At 46.1% G+C, this 22,117-nt stretch overlaps 1 protein-coding gene across 4 annotated transcripts in view; it reads left to right on the forward strand.

Moving 5' to 3' along the window:
- Hlf (HLF transcription factor, PAR bZIP family member) overlaps positions 1–22,117 on the forward strand; it is a 56,719-nt gene that overhangs the window by 29,975 nt on the left and 4,627 nt on the right. For all 4 annotated transcript variants that reach the window (XM_075991124.1, XM_075991125.1, XM_075991127.1 and 1 more), the window contains exon 3: positions 17,309–17,529. In XM_075991124.1, the coding sequence (XP_075847239.1) occupies positions 17,309–17,529 (221 nt within the window). The remainder of the gene's footprint in view (positions 1–17,308; positions 17,530–22,117) is intronic.

Consider the following 22,117-nt stretch of genomic DNA (forward strand, 5'->3'; position numbering starts at 1 on the left):
CCCCTAGCCATCCTTTCCTCTTTCATAATATCACTTTCCAGATCTAGATATAAAAACACATGAAAAGATGGCGTAGCGCCATTCAGCCACGGGGTTTACTAGACAGTAAAAAGAGGGGCCTTTGTCAAACTAGGTTTTTCAGCCTATGAAGCTGCTTTTAGGAGCACCTCTCTGAATTTTCCCACCTAACATCTCAAGACACATGTGAGGGCCCCAGCATTCCTGCCTCGTGCGGTGGGCCATGTGAGCGTCGCCTGAAGGAGATTGTCTGGCATTAGCTGTTTGTGTTAGTGATATCTTTGATGGTCTTGGGTGTGTGGGAGTGGAGGTGTAGAAAGAAAGGACTTTGGAGTTAGCCCTAACTTTGAATATAGCCTCTGTCAACACACCATTTCAACTTCAGCGAGGACTTAATTTGTTCAGTTGTATTGTTTGTCTGTTTGGTTGGCTTAGTTATTTTTTTTTTTTAAACACAGAATCTGGCTACTAGCCCAGACTTGCCTTGAACTCACCACCCTCGCGTCTCCACTTCCCTGTGCTGGGTTACAGTGCGCACCCATGCTCAGCTTGTACTGTTTCTCGTCTACTGCTTGCTTAGGAGGCTTGGTAACTGCTCCTGAGCGATAAACAGTGTAGGCAGGAGGATCTCTCTGGGCAGTCCTTTTCCTGTTTTATGAAGAAGCTGGTGGCCTCTTTTAAGTGTACTACCCCGAGTCCTCTCTTCTGCCTGTCCTTAAAGGGTCAATGTGCCTTTCCACAGGATCCTTTCTTGTTACTCTGTGTTCTCTCCTGGAGCAGCCTCAGGATCACTCTGTAACTGGTTAACAAAGCTCTTCAGACATCTAAATCTACTCATAAAACCGAGTACGTGTCCTCAAGGCTTCTCCACCAGGCGTCTGTAGGCAGACCACCAGATTCTGCCTCCTCCTCTGAATGTGTTCACTCTGACCATTCCCTCATCCATGAATGATAAGCCCTCCTGCCCAGGTATCCACGTTAACATCATCCTCTCCTTCTCTTTGCATCCAGTTGTCTAGAACCCACACTTGTCCCACGACAGTAATGAGTCTTCGACCCCTGGTGTGTGTGGACCCTCACCCGTTCTGGTTCTTGTCTAGCCCCGCCTCCGTGCAATAGCCGCGTGCATCTTTTCCCAGAGAAGAGCCATGCATGTGATGTTCTTGTGCTGAACCTCCCAGCTGGCCCCTATTTTCTACATGGTAAAATCTAGACGTCTCTAACTCTTCTTTGCTGTCAGTCCACACTCCTTGCCCCTGAGCTCCAACTGCTCCCCAACTTCTCCTGGGTCTGGAGTCTTTGTTTGTTCTTTTCCCTTGATCTCCATCTCTTTACTTTCTGGCCACTTTCCAGACTTGGCCAAGCATAGATGCCAGCTCGGTTTGAAAAGCATTTCCTAATGTCCTGTATTCCCTCCAAAGAGATAGATTAACAACCAACCTTTCCACTGTAACCTTTGGCTCTTTGGACAGAGTTCTTTCGATCACTTAACACCCTTGCTCTAGTCATCCGTGTACTTCCCACTCTCCACAAACAGCCTGCATGTTCCTAGAGTTTAGATTTCCTTTCATGTTCTCAGAACCCAGTCCACAATAGGCACCCAGAAGAACTATTTGAAGCAAGTCACACACACACAAACACGCATACACACATGCACACACACACATTAGTTGTGGCTGTGGTCTTGCCTGAAAAGATTTACAATCAAATTTGAGAACTGGTAATTACTTAAAACTCAAGAGTCACTTAGTACGATAGAAACTCCAGGCAGGCATACGCTAAGTGAAAAATGGCATAGATAGTGTCCTAAGAGTGATCAATTTGCCCTAACTCCAGCTAACTTTGTCATAGTTCCTGGGAGGTGGAGGACTGGTATCAGGGCTCATTGGGTGGTAGGGCAGAGAGCCCAAGGCAAAGGCAAGACAAGAGTTTGGCTTGGGCAGATTATGCAAGTCAGGGCTGATATGCCGCTCCATGAAGGTCATCCACCATCAAAGAGCTGAAACTGAGAGGCAATGGAAAATTATGGGCTGTTTTGATCATGGCGAAGATGTTCTGTTGGGATACCAGATGGCAGAAAGACCAGGTACAAGTACAGCTTGGTTGTCCAAGTCCTGTATGAACATTACTGCATCCAGCCCGTGACAGTGGAACCAAGCACAAAGGAGAGGCTACCCACGGCTCCCTGTTGATAACCACACCCAGAAGGAGCCTTGTCTAGCTTCTAACCTTTTTTTCCCCGTTTTTTGATTTTTTGAAACAGGGTTTCTCTGTAGCTTTGGAGGGTGTCCTCGAACTCACAGAGACCTGCCTGCCTCTGCCTCCCAAGTGCTGGAATTAAAGGTGTACGCCACCACCGCCCAGCTTCTTCTCAGCCTCCTAGCTCATTAGTTCACGGGATTGCATGCTGAGGCTCAGGGATTTGCCCCGGGGTTGCTATCACTGATAGAGGGCCCTTGGAGCACAGCCCATGGCTCATGTCTCCATTCTGCCTGGGAGTCAGTGGTTAACGTTTAAAGCCGGACAGCATTGAGAAAGAGCCAGTTTCTAGGCACGAGGAGCCCTGCAGGAAGGGTGAAGGTCAGCAGAAGCTGGGGGGTGATCCTGGTTGAAGACATGCAGGCCAATGACAGTGAGGTCGCAGGCGCTGGCTGGCAGGCAGCGGGGCACTCAGCACTCTGTGTGAACCTCAGTTCAGGGGAGTTGCAGAGAGCGCTTGGCCAGAAGCCAAGACAAGGAGGGTAGCTGGGGGAAGGGAAGCACGTTTACTTGTGGGTGCCAAACTCAGTGCCGCGTGCAGAGAAGAATTTGTGGCTCTCCTTGAGGTGCCACAGACACACCTGAATGCTATTTGTGTTACCCAGAAATTGGCTTCTCAAACAATCCTGGTTTCCTTCCTCTGTTTTGTTTTAGTTTGGGCTAGGGGGTAGGGAGAGGGCCAGGGTGTCACTTGGAGAGGACAGGCCCTTTGTTTGCGGTGCGGTCCCAGGTTCAGAATGGACAAGAGCAAACAGTCTCTTTTCCTTTGCTCTCCTGCCTCACTGCCCCCTCTCTAAATCCAAACCAAAATTTGCACGTGGCCCAAAGGAACACCATCCTTGTAATAACCACCCTGGCAGCACTTTGTAAACTGCAGGTTTCAAATGACTAGGCCTGCAGATTTCCACCAACTCCAGCGATTCGAGAGTCTCCGGGGACCTAGCAGTGCTGATGCCAGAGGTGGGCATCACCGCTGAGAAAGGGAAGCGCCGCTTTCTGAAAATAGACTGCAGGTATGGGCCAGCTCATTTCCCGGCTCTGTAAGGAGGTCGCCCATCCTAGGGGGAGTCAGGTAGATTGCTTACTGGCTCAGTTCCTCTACCCGTAAAATGTACCCTTTTAGTCCTACCCATTTCACAGGGTTGGCAGAAGAACAGAATGAGGTCATAGGCTGGAAGCAGATATCCCAAAAGAGCAGAAGCTCTCCCTCTTCTTCTGTGGAGATGTGGTGGCCCTGATGGCCACTGTCACCCTGCGTACCACAGAGGCCTCTGTAGTCTGTCTCCATTCTTCCCACTCCACCGGACCCTTTGACTTGTCCCTTATTATGTGTGGTTGTTCAAAGACAGCTGGGGGTGGCCATTCTTGACTACACCCGTCACCAAAGCAGTCTTGGGAAGAGGGAACCCTTTCAGAGGGGCCACTATTATGCCAATCAGTTTATAGAATTCCAACCAGTCAGTAACTGGCTACCTGACTTCACCTGTCATTCCCCAGGACTTAACCCTACCTGCCCGTTCCTCACAAGGGCAGGAGAATCTAAGAAACTATATTTCTGTGTACTTCCAAATATTGGGATGAGTGTGGGACAAGGTATGGGATGGGGATAGGCATTATTTCCCATAGCATCTGTGGCATCTGTATCCACCTTCCGCATCCCCGGCATGTGTATCCAGTTCTAGGGCTTCAAAGCTGCGAGATCCCAAATGGAACTCACGCTGGTGCTCAGCATTGCTGGCACTGTGAGTTTGTTAGTGGCCTCCTGAAGTGCTGTCACGGCTATAGAGAAACCACAGAGCCGCATGTGCTGATTTCTGCCACTCTGTGATGCCGCCATCCAGGGCTGCAAGAAGTTCTGAGCCTCGGGAAGAGCAGCTACAGGGTGCTCTGTGGTCCTCTTCTAGATAATAAAAATGGGAAGGCCTAGGGCCACACACACACTGACCTCTAGTTGAAACATCTGTTCCTTCCCCACCCGACTGGCTTCTGCCAGGCTGTGGTTGTGAGCTCCGGTCCCACCGCTCAGCGGGTTCAAGAAGGCAGATTTTGCTGACAGCTCTGGCAAGAGGCCTGATGACAAACACCCTTGGAATGAGAGGCCTCGCTAATCCTCAGGGCCAAGCTCCTGCCAAGTTAGAAGCTGCCGAGTCAAGTCAGGGCCACTTTGAGTACTGATACACAGCCCCAGGGCAAAGTGCTTGTCCTGGACACAGGGTCACACTTGGTGGTGTCTAACAGGCTTAGCAAGGCTAGGGCTGGAGGAAATGGGGCACGGCAGGAGAGAGGTTAGTGTCCAGACCTGTGCAGGGCCTTTCCTTTTTCTGTGTATGCCATGGTTCCCGGTGAGGTGTGCAGCATTGTCTGTCTCCCCAGTTCGCAGGTGAGGAGTTAGGACTGGCCCCAGGCCTCAGAGCTCTGTGGGCGAAAAGCCCTGATCTACCTGCATTTCTGAAGAGCGATGCACCCTCCTCTAGGCTAGGTTTTAGTTTATGGTCCTAGGCATGAGTGAGAGCCTCAGAATAGCATTCTACCCACACCAAACAATGATCGTCATGCTAATCATAAAGAGTATAATTATAAAACACTTCTTCCCCATGAAGTGACCTGGAAGCCAGCTTTTTGTATCACATACAAGGTGTACATGATGTTCCTCAGGCATCCTGTCTCCTCAGGAGGAGGGGTGTCTGGCTCACACATATGCTGATGTGAGGGACCACAGTGGCAGGGGTGCTAGCCCGTGGTTGTCTTGACAAATGTGGTCCACTCTCTCTGCTCTGATGCACTAGTCTGGAACCAGAACTGGGTGGAGATGGAGCGATGGCACAGAGGAAGGAGGGGTAAGGGTGGAGACCAACTTTCCTGGGGCTTGTCTAGGTGCCCGCTGGACTGGAGATGTGGGAATCGGAAGAGGTCCTCTTTCTTTTTCTGCTGCCCGTGAGAGGGAGGGTGAAGTAGAGGAGAGCGTACGCATTCAGGGTCTGCCTGACCGGTGGCCGAGTCCCAGCTGACTTGAGTGACCCGGTGTCAGTGGTCTCATCACTAGGGCCTCTCTCTTTTTCTTCTGTAAGACACGAGACGGTGTCCCCTGAGCAGGGCAGGCTGATGATTGAGTGTGGCTCTGTTCAGAGAATCCCTAGTCCAGTCATGATGCGGGGCCGCCACTAGCTTGCCCTAGCAGCAGGACTAGGCTTCCTGGCCCCACTACTATCACATCTTCCTGTTGCAGAGTGAAGAAGAGGAGGTGACGCCTGGCAGATGACGCAGCATTTCAGAGCTGATTTTGGTCCTCTGCTTTCTGTTCCTTCCTTTCCATGTCTAGAGAATGAGGATCCCAGTGATTCCACCCTCGGCGAGCTAACGTGAGGATTAAGCCTGATCTTTCGGAAAAGCCTGGTGGAAGCAAGGGTTCCACCCGGTTCCCCCTCAGTTAGTAACAGTGATACTTGCGGGAGGGAGCCCACCTGCTTGCCCCCCAGGATGCACTGCGTCCCTCTTCACACTAGATGGAACAGAGCAGCTCCCCTCCTGCTGCTTACACACCAGGGCTCAGATGGCTCTGCAGATTTACTGCCTACCCTTGTTTCTGCTGACAGCCTGTTACTCCGGGAATAGAGGTGTTGGATAAGAGCCTGGAGATCAAAGGCATCTTTACAGTGGGACTTTCTTTGTGTTTGTGCTGCAGTCTTGAGAATGAAGACTCCCTGGCACCATGTCTGAGTAGGTCTTGAAGTGTGTGTGTGTGTGTGTGTGTGTGTGTGTGTGTGTGTGTATGTGTGTGTGTGTGTAAAGAGGGAGATTGCACACACATAGAGATATATATATATAGAGAGAGAGAGAGACATATATTATATATTGTATATCTATATTATATTATATTATATTTACAGAGAAACAGAATGAGTGCCCAGTATCCCAGGCTCAGGACATTTAAAAACATCCAAGTCTTGACAGACTTCTAGTTCCTGAGGGAGCAGAGAACCCTTTCCAACATAATCTCAGGCTAAGCTTTTTCCTTCCCTTTGTTCATGCACTTATGTGTGTGAGCGCGTGTGAGTGTATGCACACACACACTGTGTGTGTGATACACATATATGTGAAGACTAGAGGAGGATGAACCGCCTGCTGTATTATTCTCTGCTCATTCCCCTGAGCTAGCCTGGCGGGCAGCAAGCCCCCGTGATCTTCCGGTCTCTGCCCCCTCAGTGATGTGGTTATAGCACCTGCAGGCCTATGCCCAGCTTTCTTGTCCTTTGTGCCTTAGATACTGGGACCTGAAATCATCTCCATTCTGTGTGCCCAGAGAGCCATCTCTCCAGCCCGGGGTAAACCTTTTCTATCTCTTTTTTCTTTCCTTTCCTCCCCTGCCTTTTAACTCATTTCCCCTTCCACATCCTTTCTTTTTATTTGATCTGCATTTCTGCTTTCGTTCACCCTTGTGTCCCTTCTTCGGTTTCTTCCTCCATGCCATTTCTTGACATCTCCTTGGCTCCTCCTTCCTTCCCCCTCTCCTACTTTCTAGCTCCTTGGGTGATCTTCCCTCGGCAACATTTAGCACAGCTCCCTACAACATATCCAAGAAAACATGCGCACTTAAAAATAGTGTTTTGATTTTTCAGATTTTGAAAAGCCGAGATACCCCCTTAGAAAATGAAAATGAGAAAGATTAGCCCCTGTTCCAATGCCATAAAAAATAGTATTGTGAATGGAGGTGAATACTGAGAGGAAACCCAGAGGGGCTCAATGGGCAATGGGGTAGACTGCAGCACAGAAGGGGAAAGGAGATGGCAGTGGAGCTGGAACGGAGTGATCCAAGGAGCAGGGAGACAATGGAGGGAAGAGTGTCTCCCTCACAGTAGGTAGGGACAAAACCAAACACCCAGGCCCGAGGCAGCAGGCTCCTGGATGTGTGAGTGCCGAGAAAGGGCTAGCGTGGGAGAGGAGTCTTCAGCGTTGTCACATGTAACATGGATTGCTTCTGGAAGCTTTGACACTAGAGGAGACCTGCCTGGGTGTCTGCTTGCAGAATGTCTCTGGCAGCTGGATTACATGGTTGGGGCATGGGAAGGAAGGACAGACAATAGCTAGGAGTACCGAGGTTCAGGAGAGGGATGTGCTGGCCTCGAAACAGGGACGGATTTTTGTGTGAGCCCGTCTCTGTGATCACGGAATCTACATTTTTGCATTTGTGGTTATGTATAGAACACTCACCCAGTTCTTTCCAGGTACTGTGTATTATGCTAACCGTTTATCCGGGTGCTTTGTCTCATTCATCTTCACACAGTTCTCTCCCTGGCTGTGTGGCCAGCATGCTCATCTTCTTTTGTGGTCAAGAGAATAAAAACTCAGAAAGATATCCTAAAACATCTCTGTCTTTCCAACCCTGTCCCTCTCTCTCACACTCTTTCTCTCCCCATCTTTGTTTCTCTCCAGTTCCCTCTTTCTTTATCACTGTCTCCGTCTGTGTCTCGCTCTCTCAATATCTGTCTCTGTATGTGTGTGTGTGTGTGTGTGTGTGTTTCTCTCTCTCTGTGTCTGTCTCTCTCTCTCTCATTCTCTCTCTCTCTCTCTCTCTCTCTCTCTCTCTCTCTCTCTCTCTCTCTCTCTCTCTCAGACACACACACACACACACAGAGAGAGAGAGAGAGAGCAATCATTCCTTTTCCCAAACAGACTTTGATGTGTATGGCAGAACAATTCACTTTGTTCTTCTGTTCACAAGTGTCTGACGTATAATGTACAGGTACCATAATTGGAATTAGAAAGAAGCAAAGCACGTTGCAATTCCCAGTTCAACATCACCTACTTAACCTCTGGCTTATGGTGAACAGGACCATAAACATCCCCTGTACTGCAGCTCAGTTCCTGGGTCAGTCATCTGCTGTCGTGAGAATGCTAACCAGTTGCAAAAACTCAGGCACATACGCAAGTAAGGATTTATTGTTCGCTCCTCTGCTTTTGTTGTGAGTCAGACGGTGGCTGTCCTGACCTTAGCTGGACCGACGCATCTAGAGAGCATGTGATTAAGCTGATTCTCTGGCCTCTCCAGTGCCCTTCATCTTCCAACAGGCTCGCCCAGACAGGCTTGTGGTAATGACACACATGTACTGATAAAGAGATGGGAACCTGCATGGTGCCTTTAGGCCCAGCTGCAGAAACACCAAAGCATTCTTCCCTTATTCTCTTGGCCAGTGCAAGGTAGGAGACCAGCTCACAATTGGGAGGCTAGGAAACAGATTTTGCCTGGAATTGCAAAGCCACATGGGAAAGTCATGGGCAGGAGAGGGATGGGACCTTGGGCCATTGGGACATACCTGAGCTTGTAGGGTACTTGTTAAAGGAAATTACATACCCTGTCATCAGAGCAGAAACCAGCTGACCTGGACACAGAGTCTGGGGAAACTCCCACTTTTAGGATATGCTCAGGGGGGGTTATTTAATCTCTGTACATTTATCAAACTCTCCTTATTGATCCTGAAATATCATTATAGTCCCCCAAGATAATGGGCTTTTTACATTCGAAAGGGTCCAGGAACAGGGGGGTGTGTTATATTGAAGCAAGCAGGCTATGAACCCCAGTGTGGTTTTCTTCTGATATTTGGAAGATGCCAAGAGAATAAAAGATCTTGTTATGACCCTCTGGGATTCAGAAGATCATAACAAGCAAACAGACCCAAACTGAGACAGGTGAGAGGAGAAGTAGGCAGGAGAGGAAGACCCACCAGAGACTGAGCTGTGGATCACAAGACTTTCCTTTTGACTCATCAGATGGAAAGGGTCCCCTTCCATCAATGTAGACGTCACCTTTCCTTTTCTCAGCCTTTCTTGATGAGGATGGTTTCCCTCGGCTTGCTCACGCTCTTGAGTAACAAATGCTGAGCGATATGTCTCGGACTCTTTCCGCATGGCTGCTTTACGTCTAATGCCTGCCTACCTGCCTACCTAGCTACCCGAATGAGGAGAGCACCAGAGGGGTTGTGGTTGCTGCAACTAGACGTGAGGTCTAAGTAATAAGTAAAATAACGATTTATTACTTCGATGCAGCCACAAATTAAGAGCACAAACCCAGGGCCTGAGCAGAAAGGTTGCAGGTTGCTGCTCTCCCTGTCCGTTGATGTCTGCCAGCTCATCAGCTAACTGAACAGGGGCTGCTAAACTCTTCCTGAAGGGGAGGAATGGGGAGGCTTCTGCATGCTCTGTGGTGACCAGAGACCAACTGTGGGTTTCAGGGTGACTTTGAATCTCTTCCCAGATTTTCTTAGGGCCTCCATTTTCCCCATTCCTCCAGAATCTTCCGTGGCTCTTCTGGAAATGCCATCACGAGGCCTGTAGACGAAGAACCATGCCCAGTAGACTATGGAATTTACACAATAGGGTTGAACCTGCATGATTTAAATGAAACTTGATAGAGAACTATCAAGCTTGAACACAGAAGATACAGGGGAACAACCATACAATTATCCTTTACATTTTTTTTAAGATGATGACACATTTGAGGAAATTTAATGTTCTTACTTCTGTTTAAGAACAAAAAAAGCATCTGCCAATACAATAAGGGTGGAACTCCTGAACCGGGAGACTGTGTGACGCTTTCAGGCTTAATGGCACAAGGGGTCAGTGGCATTTTCCACTGCCCCACTGACGTCTGGACAGTGGGATCATCTGCCTCATGTCGCAGGTACAGCTGATGCAGAGATTAAGACTCTTCACAAGAAAGATGTGAGGATTATAAACATTCGAAACAAGCTGTAACTGGCCCTAGAGGTGGCTGATAAAATTATTCAGGGAAGTCAGACTTGCTGAAACTGTTAGAAGCAGGATGGGCGGGGGAGGGGTGGCTGGCTATGAGCCTGGCATCGTAAAACCAGCTCCTTCCTACATGCCAGCAGTAACCAGTCAGGAAACAAGGGAACTTCAGCTCAACTGCTGTAGAGCATTTAAAATTAATGAACAGCAAAAAACTGAGACGTTTAGACTGCTGAAAGAACTGAACTAACACATGTTTTTTTTTTTTAAGATGCCGAAAATGAAAATGAGATGTTTAATATGTTAAGGATAACTGTTCCTGCAGGGCTCAGTTGTGATCTTGACAAAATTCCTAATGAAGATTTAATGTAAAACTTAACAAATGCGTTCTGAAATTCACCTAAAAGAAAGGATGTGTGTATTGGGGCAACCAGAGACATTTTAAACAAAGAACAACAATAGAGACAGAATTTGTGCTGTCAAGCGTTAAGACTTACCCCATATCAGTCATTAGAGGCTGGCGTTTGGAAAGCGTTAGTTAACATCCTTTTTATGCTGTATGCGAAAAGAAATTCTGGGTGGCTCAGAATAAACCAGCTACAGTTGTAATAAAGAAAAGCACAGGCTTATACACAGATATATGGGCACACTGTGTGCATATGTAAGACATACAGTGACAACGGGAAATCTCTCAGTAGTGAAAAACTGTAAGGTCATAAACAGTGTTGGGAAAGAGTTCTATGTAAACCAGATGAGACGATGTTTATAGAATAAACACTGAGCTCACAAGATGGCCCAATAGGTGAAGGTGCTTGCCACTGAGCATGATGACCTGAGTTTGATACCCAAGATCCACCTGGTAGAAGGGAAGAACTGACTCCCACAAGTTGCCCTCTGACCTCAACTCTGAATGTACACATGAGCCCACACAAATATTCATACAGGCTCACAAAATAAATAAACTATAATACATATATTTTAACATTAATAAAATCTACATCATATTAAGTCTTCTTGAGAAATATATATACATACTGTGTTTACATTATTAGTTCCACTCCTCCCTCTCTGCCTCCATTCTACCTGTGCACCTCACAGTCCCTGTCAAATTTATGACCTTTTACTTAATTTCATGTATATATATATATATATATATATATATATATATATATATATATATGTATGTATATGTGTGTGTGTGTATCTATATGGAGGGATTTGTTTCTGGAGGAGAACACCAGTTCTCCCTTTCAGGAGCCATTTACTACCTGAAGCTCTACATCTGGAGGTAGGGCTTTGTAAGATTCCCCATCCCATCCGCATGTCAACTGGTGATGTCATTGTGTTGGTCTTCTTTAGGCAACTGTACTGTTGGGATTTTATGAGCGTAGCTTTCCTGTTATATGTAGAAGACTGGTCTCATAGCAGACATTCTGGTCCTCTCAGTCTCCCAATCTTTCTGCCCTCTCTTCCCCCATGTTCTGGGAGCCATAGGTATAGGAGCTGTGTTGTAGATGTATCTGTTGGGGTTGAATAAAATATGTGGGGTACAGAGGAGAAGTGGGTACCCAATAAATGTGTGGGATGATGAGCCTGACTAGTCACCAGGGAAGTGAATTTTGTGCTGATCAAACTGGCACCATTTTTAAAATGAATGTTTTGTCATATGAAATTCGGACTCTCATTTACGTCTGTATAAGTATGAATAGAATAGCATTTTAGGGCAAAATTTGGAAGTACATTCATCACAACATTAAAAAATTGTACTTGGCTTCATGTGAGCAGCCCAGTTTCTAGCCTAGGCAGTTTGGATGCTCACCTTACTAGATCTGGATGGAGGTGGGTGGTCCTTGGACTTCCCACAGGGCAGGGAACCCTGATTGCTCTTTGGGCTGACGAGGGAGGGGGACTTGATTGGGGGAGGAGGAGGGAAATGGGAGGCGGTGGCGGGGAAGAGACAGAAATCTTTAAGAAATAATAAATACTGCTGAAAAAGCTTATTAGCTGGAGAATTATTGAATATATTATTATATTCAACACTGATTCTTTAACAACAAAGTAGAGACTTGGGATGGAGCTGGGGGTGGGGTGACAACACCTCATTAACATGCAAGAGTCCTTGGGTTTGATCCTCACATATATTTACTATTTGTATTAATATTTTTAATGTCTTAAAATATTAAAAAAGCAATATAAGATGCATGATCCCATTTGGGTTATACTGTTTATGAGTAAAAAGCCAAGGCATAATGAGGTAGGGGTGTAACCCAGTGGTAGGGTGTTTGTCTAGCATGTTGGAAACCCTGGGTTTGATGCCCAATACCAATACCTAAGGTTTTCAAATGATAAATAAGAGCTTTTCATCACGGTGTTCATCCACGCCCCTGGGGGTGGGGTGGTTAGAGGGGCTGTAGAGAGAAGAGCCATGAAAACTGCACATTTACTTTCCTGACACATTCTGCAGTTGAGGTTTTGCTGTGAACATTTTTTGATAATTCAAAAGTAAAATGTAATGCTTCACTCTAAGTCAATAATTCTTACATTAGAAGTCTGAAAAATCCATAAAAAATAGAAAAATATAACAAAAAGCCTTTCTCCCTATGACCCAATGACTCCTGGGAGTTTTCAGTAAAAGGTAAGACAACTTCAGCAGGAGGTAATGTAGCAGAAAAGATGGATGACAAGAGGGATCCGGCTTTGTCCCTTCGTCATTAGCCACTTTCTGCTTGACCCTAGGGCAGCCATTTACTTATGCTCAGGTACACTTCCATTTTCCCATTCTGCAGGAAATGCTGGCCTGCTCCTCTGGAGAAAGGGGCTGCAGAGATAGAATGCTAGAATGTTCTGCCTAAGTGGGAAGTGTCACTCTTAGAAGGGCCGTGGATGCATGTCAGAGTTCAGTGTCTCAGAGGACCAACCAAAGAAAAAGGATTGCTCTTTACCAAAGCTGAACATAGAAGTAGATACCATAAAAAGGGGTTGTATGGGTATGAAATAGTCAAAATGTGAAGGTCTATACACTCTGGTAGAAAGTGTGTGTGTGTGTGTGTGTGTTCACAGATGCATGCTCATGTTTGTAAAGTTTAAAAACATTTAAGATAGCATGATAAACAGAATATTGAAGTGTTGACAGTGGTTTTGCCCTGCCCAGTCCTGCAGCCATTCAGTTCCAAAGAAACACACAGAGGCCTACATTAATCATAAACTGGTTGGCCTATTTACTCAGGTTTCTTATTAACTCTTACATCCTACATTAACCCATAATTCTTATCCATGTCAGTCACATGGCTTGGTAACTTTTATCAGTGAGGCATTCTCATCTTGCTTCCTCTGCGTCTGGATTACAACTGCAGACTGAGCCTTCCCTCGTCCCAGAATCCTCCTGTTCTCGTTGCCCCACCTCTACTTCCTGCCTGGCTACTGGCCAATAAGTGTTTTATTAAAACAGTACAAGTGACAGGGTACAAGACCATTGTCCCACAGCACTGAAGTCTGAAAAAGGAATTTCAAATAATGAAGAAATTCTACTTGGGAAGCATAAAGAGATGATTCAGAGCCAGGCAGAGTGGCACACACCTTTAATCCCAGCACTAGGGAGGCAGAGGCAGGCAGATCTCTATGAGTTAGAGGCCATTCTAGATCGACTCTATAGTGAGTCCAGGACAGCCCAGGCTACACAGAGAAACCCTGTCTTAAAAAAAGCAGGAGCAAAGGGGGAGGGGGTTAGGGAAAGAGGTGAATAAGATGCTGAGTAGATAGAGACACCAAGCCTGATAATAATAATCTAAATTCAGTGACGACATAAATTTAAGCCCCAGGACTCATAGGATGGAAAAGAGAACTGACTCCTGAAAATTATCCTCTGACCCCACATGCATGACAACACCACACACACACACACACACACACACACACACACACACACACACACACAATAGAATGCAATGTAACAAAAAGACCATGAGAAGAGAATAGAAGCCTACGAAGTGGTGGTGGGGTGATGTTAGGACATTAGGCAGTGTTGTTGTTAAGTTCAAAGAGATTTCCTTCATGAAAAGTAGCATCTCTAGATGATGGAGATGAGGTTCCTTTTTAAAGCAAGGTCAAGAGGCACAAGATGAAATTGTATTCATCCAATACGAAGCTCTGCAGTCCCCAGAAGCTGGAGCTGTGTGGCAGCTTGGCTAATGAGAAAACCCCATCATCTGCCAACGCCTCAGGGGCTGTCTCTTCCTTTCTGGCAAGCAGTACACAAAGAGCTCAAAGCGGAGAAGGGACCTAGAAGGTCATCTGGGTCATTTATTTTTCAAGTTCCCTTCCAGGTCTTTTGAAAAACAGGCATGCAGGGTTTTGGTTTCACTACAGTATAAGCAAGGGACTTCATGCTTCATCCTCGGGTAGGTTTTTTAATGAAACCTAAAGATTTCTTCATACACAGGACCTGCCTTTGGCAATGAGGAAGAAGAGGAGCTGGGCCAAACACAGCCAAGCTGTATCCTCTTATTTATTGCTCGGGCATGAAAGGAGCAATTGTAAAACTCAGATGAAACCGGAAGTTAAGTTTCAGGACTCCCAGCATAAACATTTGGTCTGTTATTAAGTTCACTTTCACCAGCTAGACAAAGAAACACAATCCACCCATTGTTCCATGGATGTTTGTGTAGTCCAGTAGCTTAGTGTGTAGAGGGTTCAAGTGGAAGTTAGATTCTCTCCATGATGTCCTTTCTAATCTATTTTTTTTAATGTCCCCTCTCAGCATCTGTAAAGCCACTGTTAAAGTGTCCCTTGTCTATTGCAGCAGTCTTGACTCTGACAGACTCCACCTGTGCCCCCTTCAGTCCACCGTACTACAACCTTTTTCTAAGCCAGCTATTCATTACTTCGCTCCTCAAGTCCTTCTGTGACATTTAGTCGTTTGTCCTTTTCCCACAGCTCTCCATGCTGGTGACCACATCTCTTGCAGTTTTACCTAAACATATTCTGTCTTCTGGTTCTGGGTTCCAACTGCTGAAGACTATTTGTAGCTTCTCAAGCATGCAAACTGGAGGACTAGGGATGTAGCACAATGGCACAGCACTCGCCTACAATGCTCAGGGCCCCAGGTTCGATCCCCAGTATAAAAAAAAAGAAAGGAAGGAAGGGGTTAAAAAGGGAGGAGGAAGAAAGAGAAAATAAAAGGTTCGGGAGATGGCTCAGTGGTACCTGAGTTTAGATCCCTAGAACCCAGGTGAACACCCAAAAGAGAATGAGGGTGGAGACCCCTGAAGCTTATTGATTAGCCAGCCTGACTAAATTCATGAGTTTCAAGTTCAATGAGAAACACCATCTTGAAAAATACAGGTGGCAAATGATTGAGAAATCACACCCACCGTCTCCTTCTTGCCTCACAAACATACATGCATACACATGTGCATATGTGTGCCTGCCTACACTGACAAGCACATATACAGGACAACACATACATACACCAAAATACTTGAAAATGTCTGTCTTCACTTTGCAGCTAGAGTACCTTTCTGCTGATCACTATCTACTCCAGGATGCAGCTGGACCAGGTGTCATCACCAGGATCGCCCCCTAACCTTGCTTATGTTATGTGTGGTTTACTACACACCGGAAGCACATGAGATTTCCTTCCATCCTCTATCACTCCATCTACCCTACCTGGATGGATATAGGTCTGTCTCTGGGACTCACCTGGGAGACACCTGAAGTGTCCCACAACTGTATTCTTAAAGCCCTATAATTCTATCCGTTACACCATCTGGCATGTGTTGGTGCTCCATGTGTATCTTAGGGTTCTTATTGCTGTGATGAAACACCATGGTGCTTTTCCAGTGGTCCTGACCGCTGGGGTCTACACTGAAGCTCGGCTGCACCTTCACAAATAGCCTGTCCTAGGCTCACTTTGAGGACTCTGATCCAGCCACATAATGGCAAGCCTCAGCTGCTCTCCAGGAACCCTTCAACTTGGGACTTCTACTTCAACTGAAGCTGCACATCTCCTAGTGGTCTCACCTAGTTTCCCATGGTGCCAAGCGTCAGCTGATCTCCATGACGCCTTTGTGCCTTCAAAACCAGTACCATCTGGGAAACTCTTACACATGGCCAGGGTTGGCTCCCAGCATGCTCTACAACCTTGGTCATCTCTGGAACACATCTTCTCTGTGCTGACTCCAAGGAAACATTTCTTAGAAGATTTCATCTCAGTGATGTTAGTCTCTTCTTAATCACCAAAATTCTTAACCCAGATACCCAGCATCAGTTGTCCCTAGTAAAGCAAAGGTCTCACATCCGTGGTCTTGGTCTCTGGTTAATCACAGCTGACTCTTCAGACCCTGTTGGCCAGAACCACAGATTCTCAAATGGCATTGATGGAGTCTTTAAGGAATGCACACTTTCCTCTGAAACTTCACACACCAGGCCTCCATAATCTATTCTGTGGAGCGTTATCTTCCCAACTCCCATAGAATAATCCACTGATCTCTGAGCGTTCATTGGCTCTTCCAGCCCAAACACCAAAGTCCTTCCACAGACCTTCCCAAAACAGCGTTGTCACAGCAACATCCTACTCTCTGGTATCAATTTCTTTCTTATTAGGATTATTATTTTTGTGATAAAACCCCATGGCCAAAAATAACTTGGAGAGGAAAGGGTTTATTTAGCTTACACATCAGCCTCACAGTCCATTACAGAAAGATGTCAGGACAGGAGCAAAAACAGAGCAGGACCCTAGAGGCGGGAGTTGATGCAGAGACCGTGGAGGAGTGTTGCTTACTAGCTTGTCCCTTAAGGCTTGCGCAGCCTGCTTTCTTATCTCACCCAGGACCACTAGCATGGAGAGGCGGCACCATCCACAGTGAGCTGGGTCCTCCCACATTAATCATCAATTATGAAAATGCATCATAGTCTTGCCCAGACCAACCTAGTGGAGGCATTTTCTCAACTGAGTTCCCTCTTCCCAAATGACCAGCTTGTGTCAAGTTGACATAAAACTAACCAGCACAATGAACGTAATAGGAAAATAAGGATGTATATATTTTTTAACCTTTCTTAATCCTGTTTGTGAACAAGTATGTATATGCCATGTTTTGCCTGATAAGACATGAGTCAATCATATTCTGCCTACTGTGTTCTCAGAAACACAATGAAGATGAATAAGGACAAATGACAGTAGGGCCAGATATAAGCTGGTTAAAGATTCTCAACTCGCCTAGAGAATCACTAAGTGGCTGTGTCTTGTGTTGACTTAGAGTCAATATAAATGAAAACTCCTATGTTGTTCCAGGCCAGCTGCTGCCAGCAAACCGAAATACACCAAGTCCCATTGATCCTGACGCCATCCAGGTTCCTGTCGGGTATGAACCAGACCCAGCAGATCTTGCCCTCTCCAGCATCCCAGGGCAGGAAATGTTTGACCCTCGCAAACGCAAGTTCTCTGAGGAAGAACTGAAGCCACAGCCCATGATTAAGAAAGCTCGCAAAGTCTTCATTCCAGATGATTTGAAGGTAAATTGGAACTGGTAATCAGGTTGTGGGTAGACGGAAGGCGGGATTAGGAGAAATTAAAGGGGTGGTTCCAGGAACGCTACACACACTTGGAAAGCAAGGGCCAGTGAGTTCTCATTGTGTTTGTTGGCATGTGACTTCTTGGCATGATACTTCTTCTCTAGGAGTTTTCTGAAATATGCTTTCATGTCTTGATACTGATCAGGAGTAAGGAGAAGCAATAAAAGACTGGAGAGAGATAAAGTCCCCAAAGGAAACACATTGGCTCCTCTTTACAAGGGATCCCATGAGCTCCATGTATCAACCCCAAATCTTTTAAGGGTGCAAAGGAAAATAATAATAATTAATAATAGTAAAAGATGATTTGAGAAGGGAACCTGGACCTCAGTTTTCTGAGGCATACCTCCTTTGTTCATTGTTTGCTGATAGTGAACGTTACCATTTTCCCGAGTGCCTTGGAGTCTAAACAAGTCTGAACTGCCCCCTCCATATTGCCAGCTCTGGGTGACCAGGATAGCTTATTGTGGGCAGAGACAGTGGGTCCATGGCCATCAATGTGCGTGCCAAGTCATGTTCTTTTGATGTTAACTCAGCAGTTAGCTCCAAGTGGGTTTCCTCAACCGTGTTGAAGGGGATGCATCATTTATCCAGGGAAACAGACTTGCTTGTTTATTCTGATACATTTACCTTGGGATGAGAGAGATTCCTGAAAATTATGCCAGCACAGAACTATTTATGATTAGCCATTTCATAGGAAATTTTCTGTTCATGCTTCTTTCCGATCATGAGAACAATAAGTGATTATATGCATTTTATATTATAATTATTATATTGTAATATATATGATTCTATGCATGCAAAGCATTAGTACCAAGCATAATTAGTCCTTTTTGACACCCAATCCCCATTGCCAAGCCCTAAATATGCTTCATATGTAGAGATACTCCCTAGGAAAATGAGTGTGTGGGACACTCATTGGGGGAACTGGTGTAGGCCAGTGTTTCCATCTTTTTGTATCTAGAAAGAACACAGGAGGCAGATGTACCCAGAAGATCTAAAGACAGCTGTTATCCTCACATCTGAGAACTCCTTAATTGCTACACAACGGGCAAGTGTCAGGGCTGAAGTCCAAAGTTATCCCTTTACAGTGGAGGATGTAGAAAGGGGAACTGAGGTGAATTCTACTTTTAGAGTAAGGTGAGTTCTGGAAAGGGCACTGTAGCATGTAAGCCCAGACAAGGGGCCCTTGCATAAAAACATCAAGAGCTGTCACCCTAAGAATCAAAACTAAGAAAATCTACAAGAAAAATTCCCGAAAAATGAAACCTCTCAAGGCTTGGATGATTAGACTGTAAGGGGCTATGAGATTAGGTCCGAGCCAAGTTAAATACCTTCATGCAGTTGGATGCCTTCCGGTCTCTTGAGTTCTTAGTCATCTAATTCTGTGTATTTCAGAGTTTTCGCCCTTCACCTAAACCAGGAAGCCTGTTCAGCTGGGGCTACTTCTTGACTGGAAGGTGGTTTGACAGGATGCTAACAAGTAGTAGACTGAACCTCTAGCCAGACCTTCAGAGTCTCCAAGTTTGCGTGTTTGAAGAGTGAGCCTACTTAATGGCCCGTGTACTCTTGGCAGCAAAGAGGCCGTGATAAACCATCTGTGCTGGAATGATACATATTACTGCTGTCATGGCTAAGCCTGCCCTTTTCACATGCTGGGTAGGGAACTGGCAGGAACCTTCTCCTTCAATGTGCCCTTAGGGGTTTTTTTCAATTGCAGGTGGAGCCACAAGGCCCAAATGAGGAGCTGCTGAGAAGCGGGAAGAAGAGCTGGGAGGTGTTCTTTCCTCAGGCAGGGCTGAGCTGGGGTGGTGGGAGACAAGGTGTGTGGTGCCCTCAGCATTTGGATGACAAGAAAACCAATAGAATGGGGTGGAAAATCAAGAATGGTTTTCCCTACAAGTGCTTAACTTTTGTCTTTGGTTAGCGTGCATACAGAGGGAGAGCTAAATGGTGATATACAGGGGTCCCTAATGGATACCATAATAGATGTAACATAGTCACATCTATTTCTTACCACGCTTAAAGGTCATTCATTCGCCTGACAGACATCTTTCAGAGGTTTGGGGGATGCTAAAGTGAGCCAACACCATCACTGATCACTGTCTTTGGGCCTATAGGAATTCTAGTCTGTAGAGAAGAGGGGAGTGCCAGTCTGTTAAAAGTGGGAGGGACAAGTAGGTCCCTGCTGTGTGAAGGTAACTGAATAGCCAGATAGCATCAGCTCCTGGCAGGCAGAGGATGGAACAGGAAACCCTGTGTCAAATCTATCATTCCTACTAGAGATCCTGCCTTCCTGGCTCCCATCAGAATGACAGAAGGAAGTGAGCTGGCTTTTCTAGGCTAGAGCATCCCTTCTCCCATCACTCCTGTCTTCTCCATCTTTTCGTGCCACCTCTGTTCTCTGCTTCCCTCCTGCTTCCGAGCTTTCTTCTCCATTCCACATGTGTAGCTCATATGCACTTGTGGGCAGATGGGACTGGGGAGAAAGCACCTTCCATGTGATAAGAGGTCCGAACACAAACCGAGTTAAGTCTGAAGAGAGCTGGGTAAGAAGAGTTGGTTGTTACACTAAGGTCAGTTGATGATTCCGTAGTCCCTAGAGACATGGTCAGAATTGTCGTAGGGTGACAGATCCATTCTGTAGCTTCCCAAGGGCTTGTTCTCACGGACAGCCTCCCCTCCTGCCCTCATGTTGCCTTGTGTGTAGTTTCTGCTCCATTCTGACTCAGCCCTTCATCGGAATGTTCTTGGAAACCATACTGCTGGGTTCCAAGCAAGTGTGGTAGGCTTCCTGACACGCCAACGGGGGTGGAATGGAGGATGGCAACCGAGTGGGACAAACGGCCTCCGTCAAAGCTGGCGGCATGAAGATACCTTTGGGTCCCCTCTCCTAAGTGATGGCACCGGGTTTCCCAGGACCTCCCAGCCATTCTCCCTTTCTGCCTTTCCCACCAGTTTTGAGAAGCACAAGCAACAAGTTCTATCAACAGCCACAGCATACCTGTCCACACTTGCTCAACTATTCCTCAAAGAGCTGCCTCCTCCCTAAGAATTCTCATGCCAGCCATAGTGAAGATCACTTTTTCCTCCCGTGACACATTATGGAACATATGGAAGTCTAGAGACACTTTAGGAACAAGGGACAATCTTGTGACCAGCAGACAGGAAGCGCCTTTCACACTTTCCATCTCACACACAGTCCTCACCCAAGGTGCATGTCTGCTGAGGATAATGGGCAGGAGTAGGGGCGGACCACGGATCCTGCACTTCTTTTGCAGCTTGAGCCCCACCCTTGTAAACGACTTTCTCCAACGCCAACTGTCTCTTGGCATCCTGAGAGCAGGGATGGGTTGGCCTCACCCATTTATTCTAGGTGACATGAACTGCAGTCTCAGCCTTGCTAAGACAGGGGTACCGCGTTGTAGCAGTTGTTGATACGAAAGGAGTCCTTTTGGCATCATCCCGTCAATGGATTAAGAAGGTCCCAAAGATCCCCCTCAATCCTCCTAGGAGCTTTCTTGGTGGAGAGAGCAATGATGGAGGCAGATCTGGGAATTCCAGATAGGGTCATTGAAGCCCAGGAAGCTTCGATTGAATAGGAAATTAGAATACATTATTTAAATGCTAGCCACTGGTATGAGTACATTGAGTAATGTGAGCTAATACGTTTTTTAATTTTCTGTTTTCAATTCCCGCAGTGTACATGCCCCTTATGTGACGTTCTGATAGCTCAGGATATGAACTAAAAGGGTGGGGGATCCTCCTCTTGTCTGTTACTTCACTGGTTTGGTCCCTCTTTTAGAGGCACCTTTATTGGCCACTACAAATCCACCTGGGCCTCTCATTATTAGTAAAGGATAATTTTAATCGAACTGTGATAAACATGCGTGTTTTCCAGCAGATTGCTGTTGTTTCTCCCTACAACATAGTGTATCACACACATCTTTGTGGCCTCCCCCACCCTAAGGTCTTTATTTTTAATGACTGTAAAGTATCCCTTTGTGTGGCTCTGTGATAATGTAGCTATCACCTCTAATGTAGATGATTGGTTTTTCTCATTTTTAGCTTTTACAAACAATTCTATAGTTAAAAAAAAATTGTGCCTGGGTCTATGTAAATGGAGAATGTGAGACGAAACCATAGAGTTGGAGTTGCTTTATCAGCTGAGTATTCATGAAGCTAGATTTTAGAGAGAATTGGCATGATGGTGCTAAGGAGCCAATGGCAGGAGTTCAAGGCCACCTTTGGCTACATAGCGAGTTCAAGACCAGCCTGGGTAATGCAAGACACTATCATGAGGTGGTAATTAGTTAGTTAAAAAACAAAAAAATTATGTATGTATAATATTGAGAAACATCACCATATTGCCTTCCAGGGACAGGGTCCCAACCTAAAAAAAGCCTACCTGTGTATTTATTGAAGAAAAAAATAAGTTTTTATAAAAGACTTTCAACCGAGAGAGTGAAGAAAATTGGAACAGAATTTAGGGTGTGTGGCGAGCCTCCGGCTCTCAGCTGAGCTCTGATCT

This window comes from Microtus pennsylvanicus, chromosome 11 (genome assembly GCF_037038515.1).
Source record: "Microtus pennsylvanicus isolate mMicPen1 chromosome 11, mMicPen1.hap1, whole genome shotgun sequence".
Classification (NCBI taxonomy): domain Eukaryota; kingdom Metazoa; phylum Chordata; class Mammalia; order Rodentia; family Cricetidae; genus Microtus; species Microtus pennsylvanicus.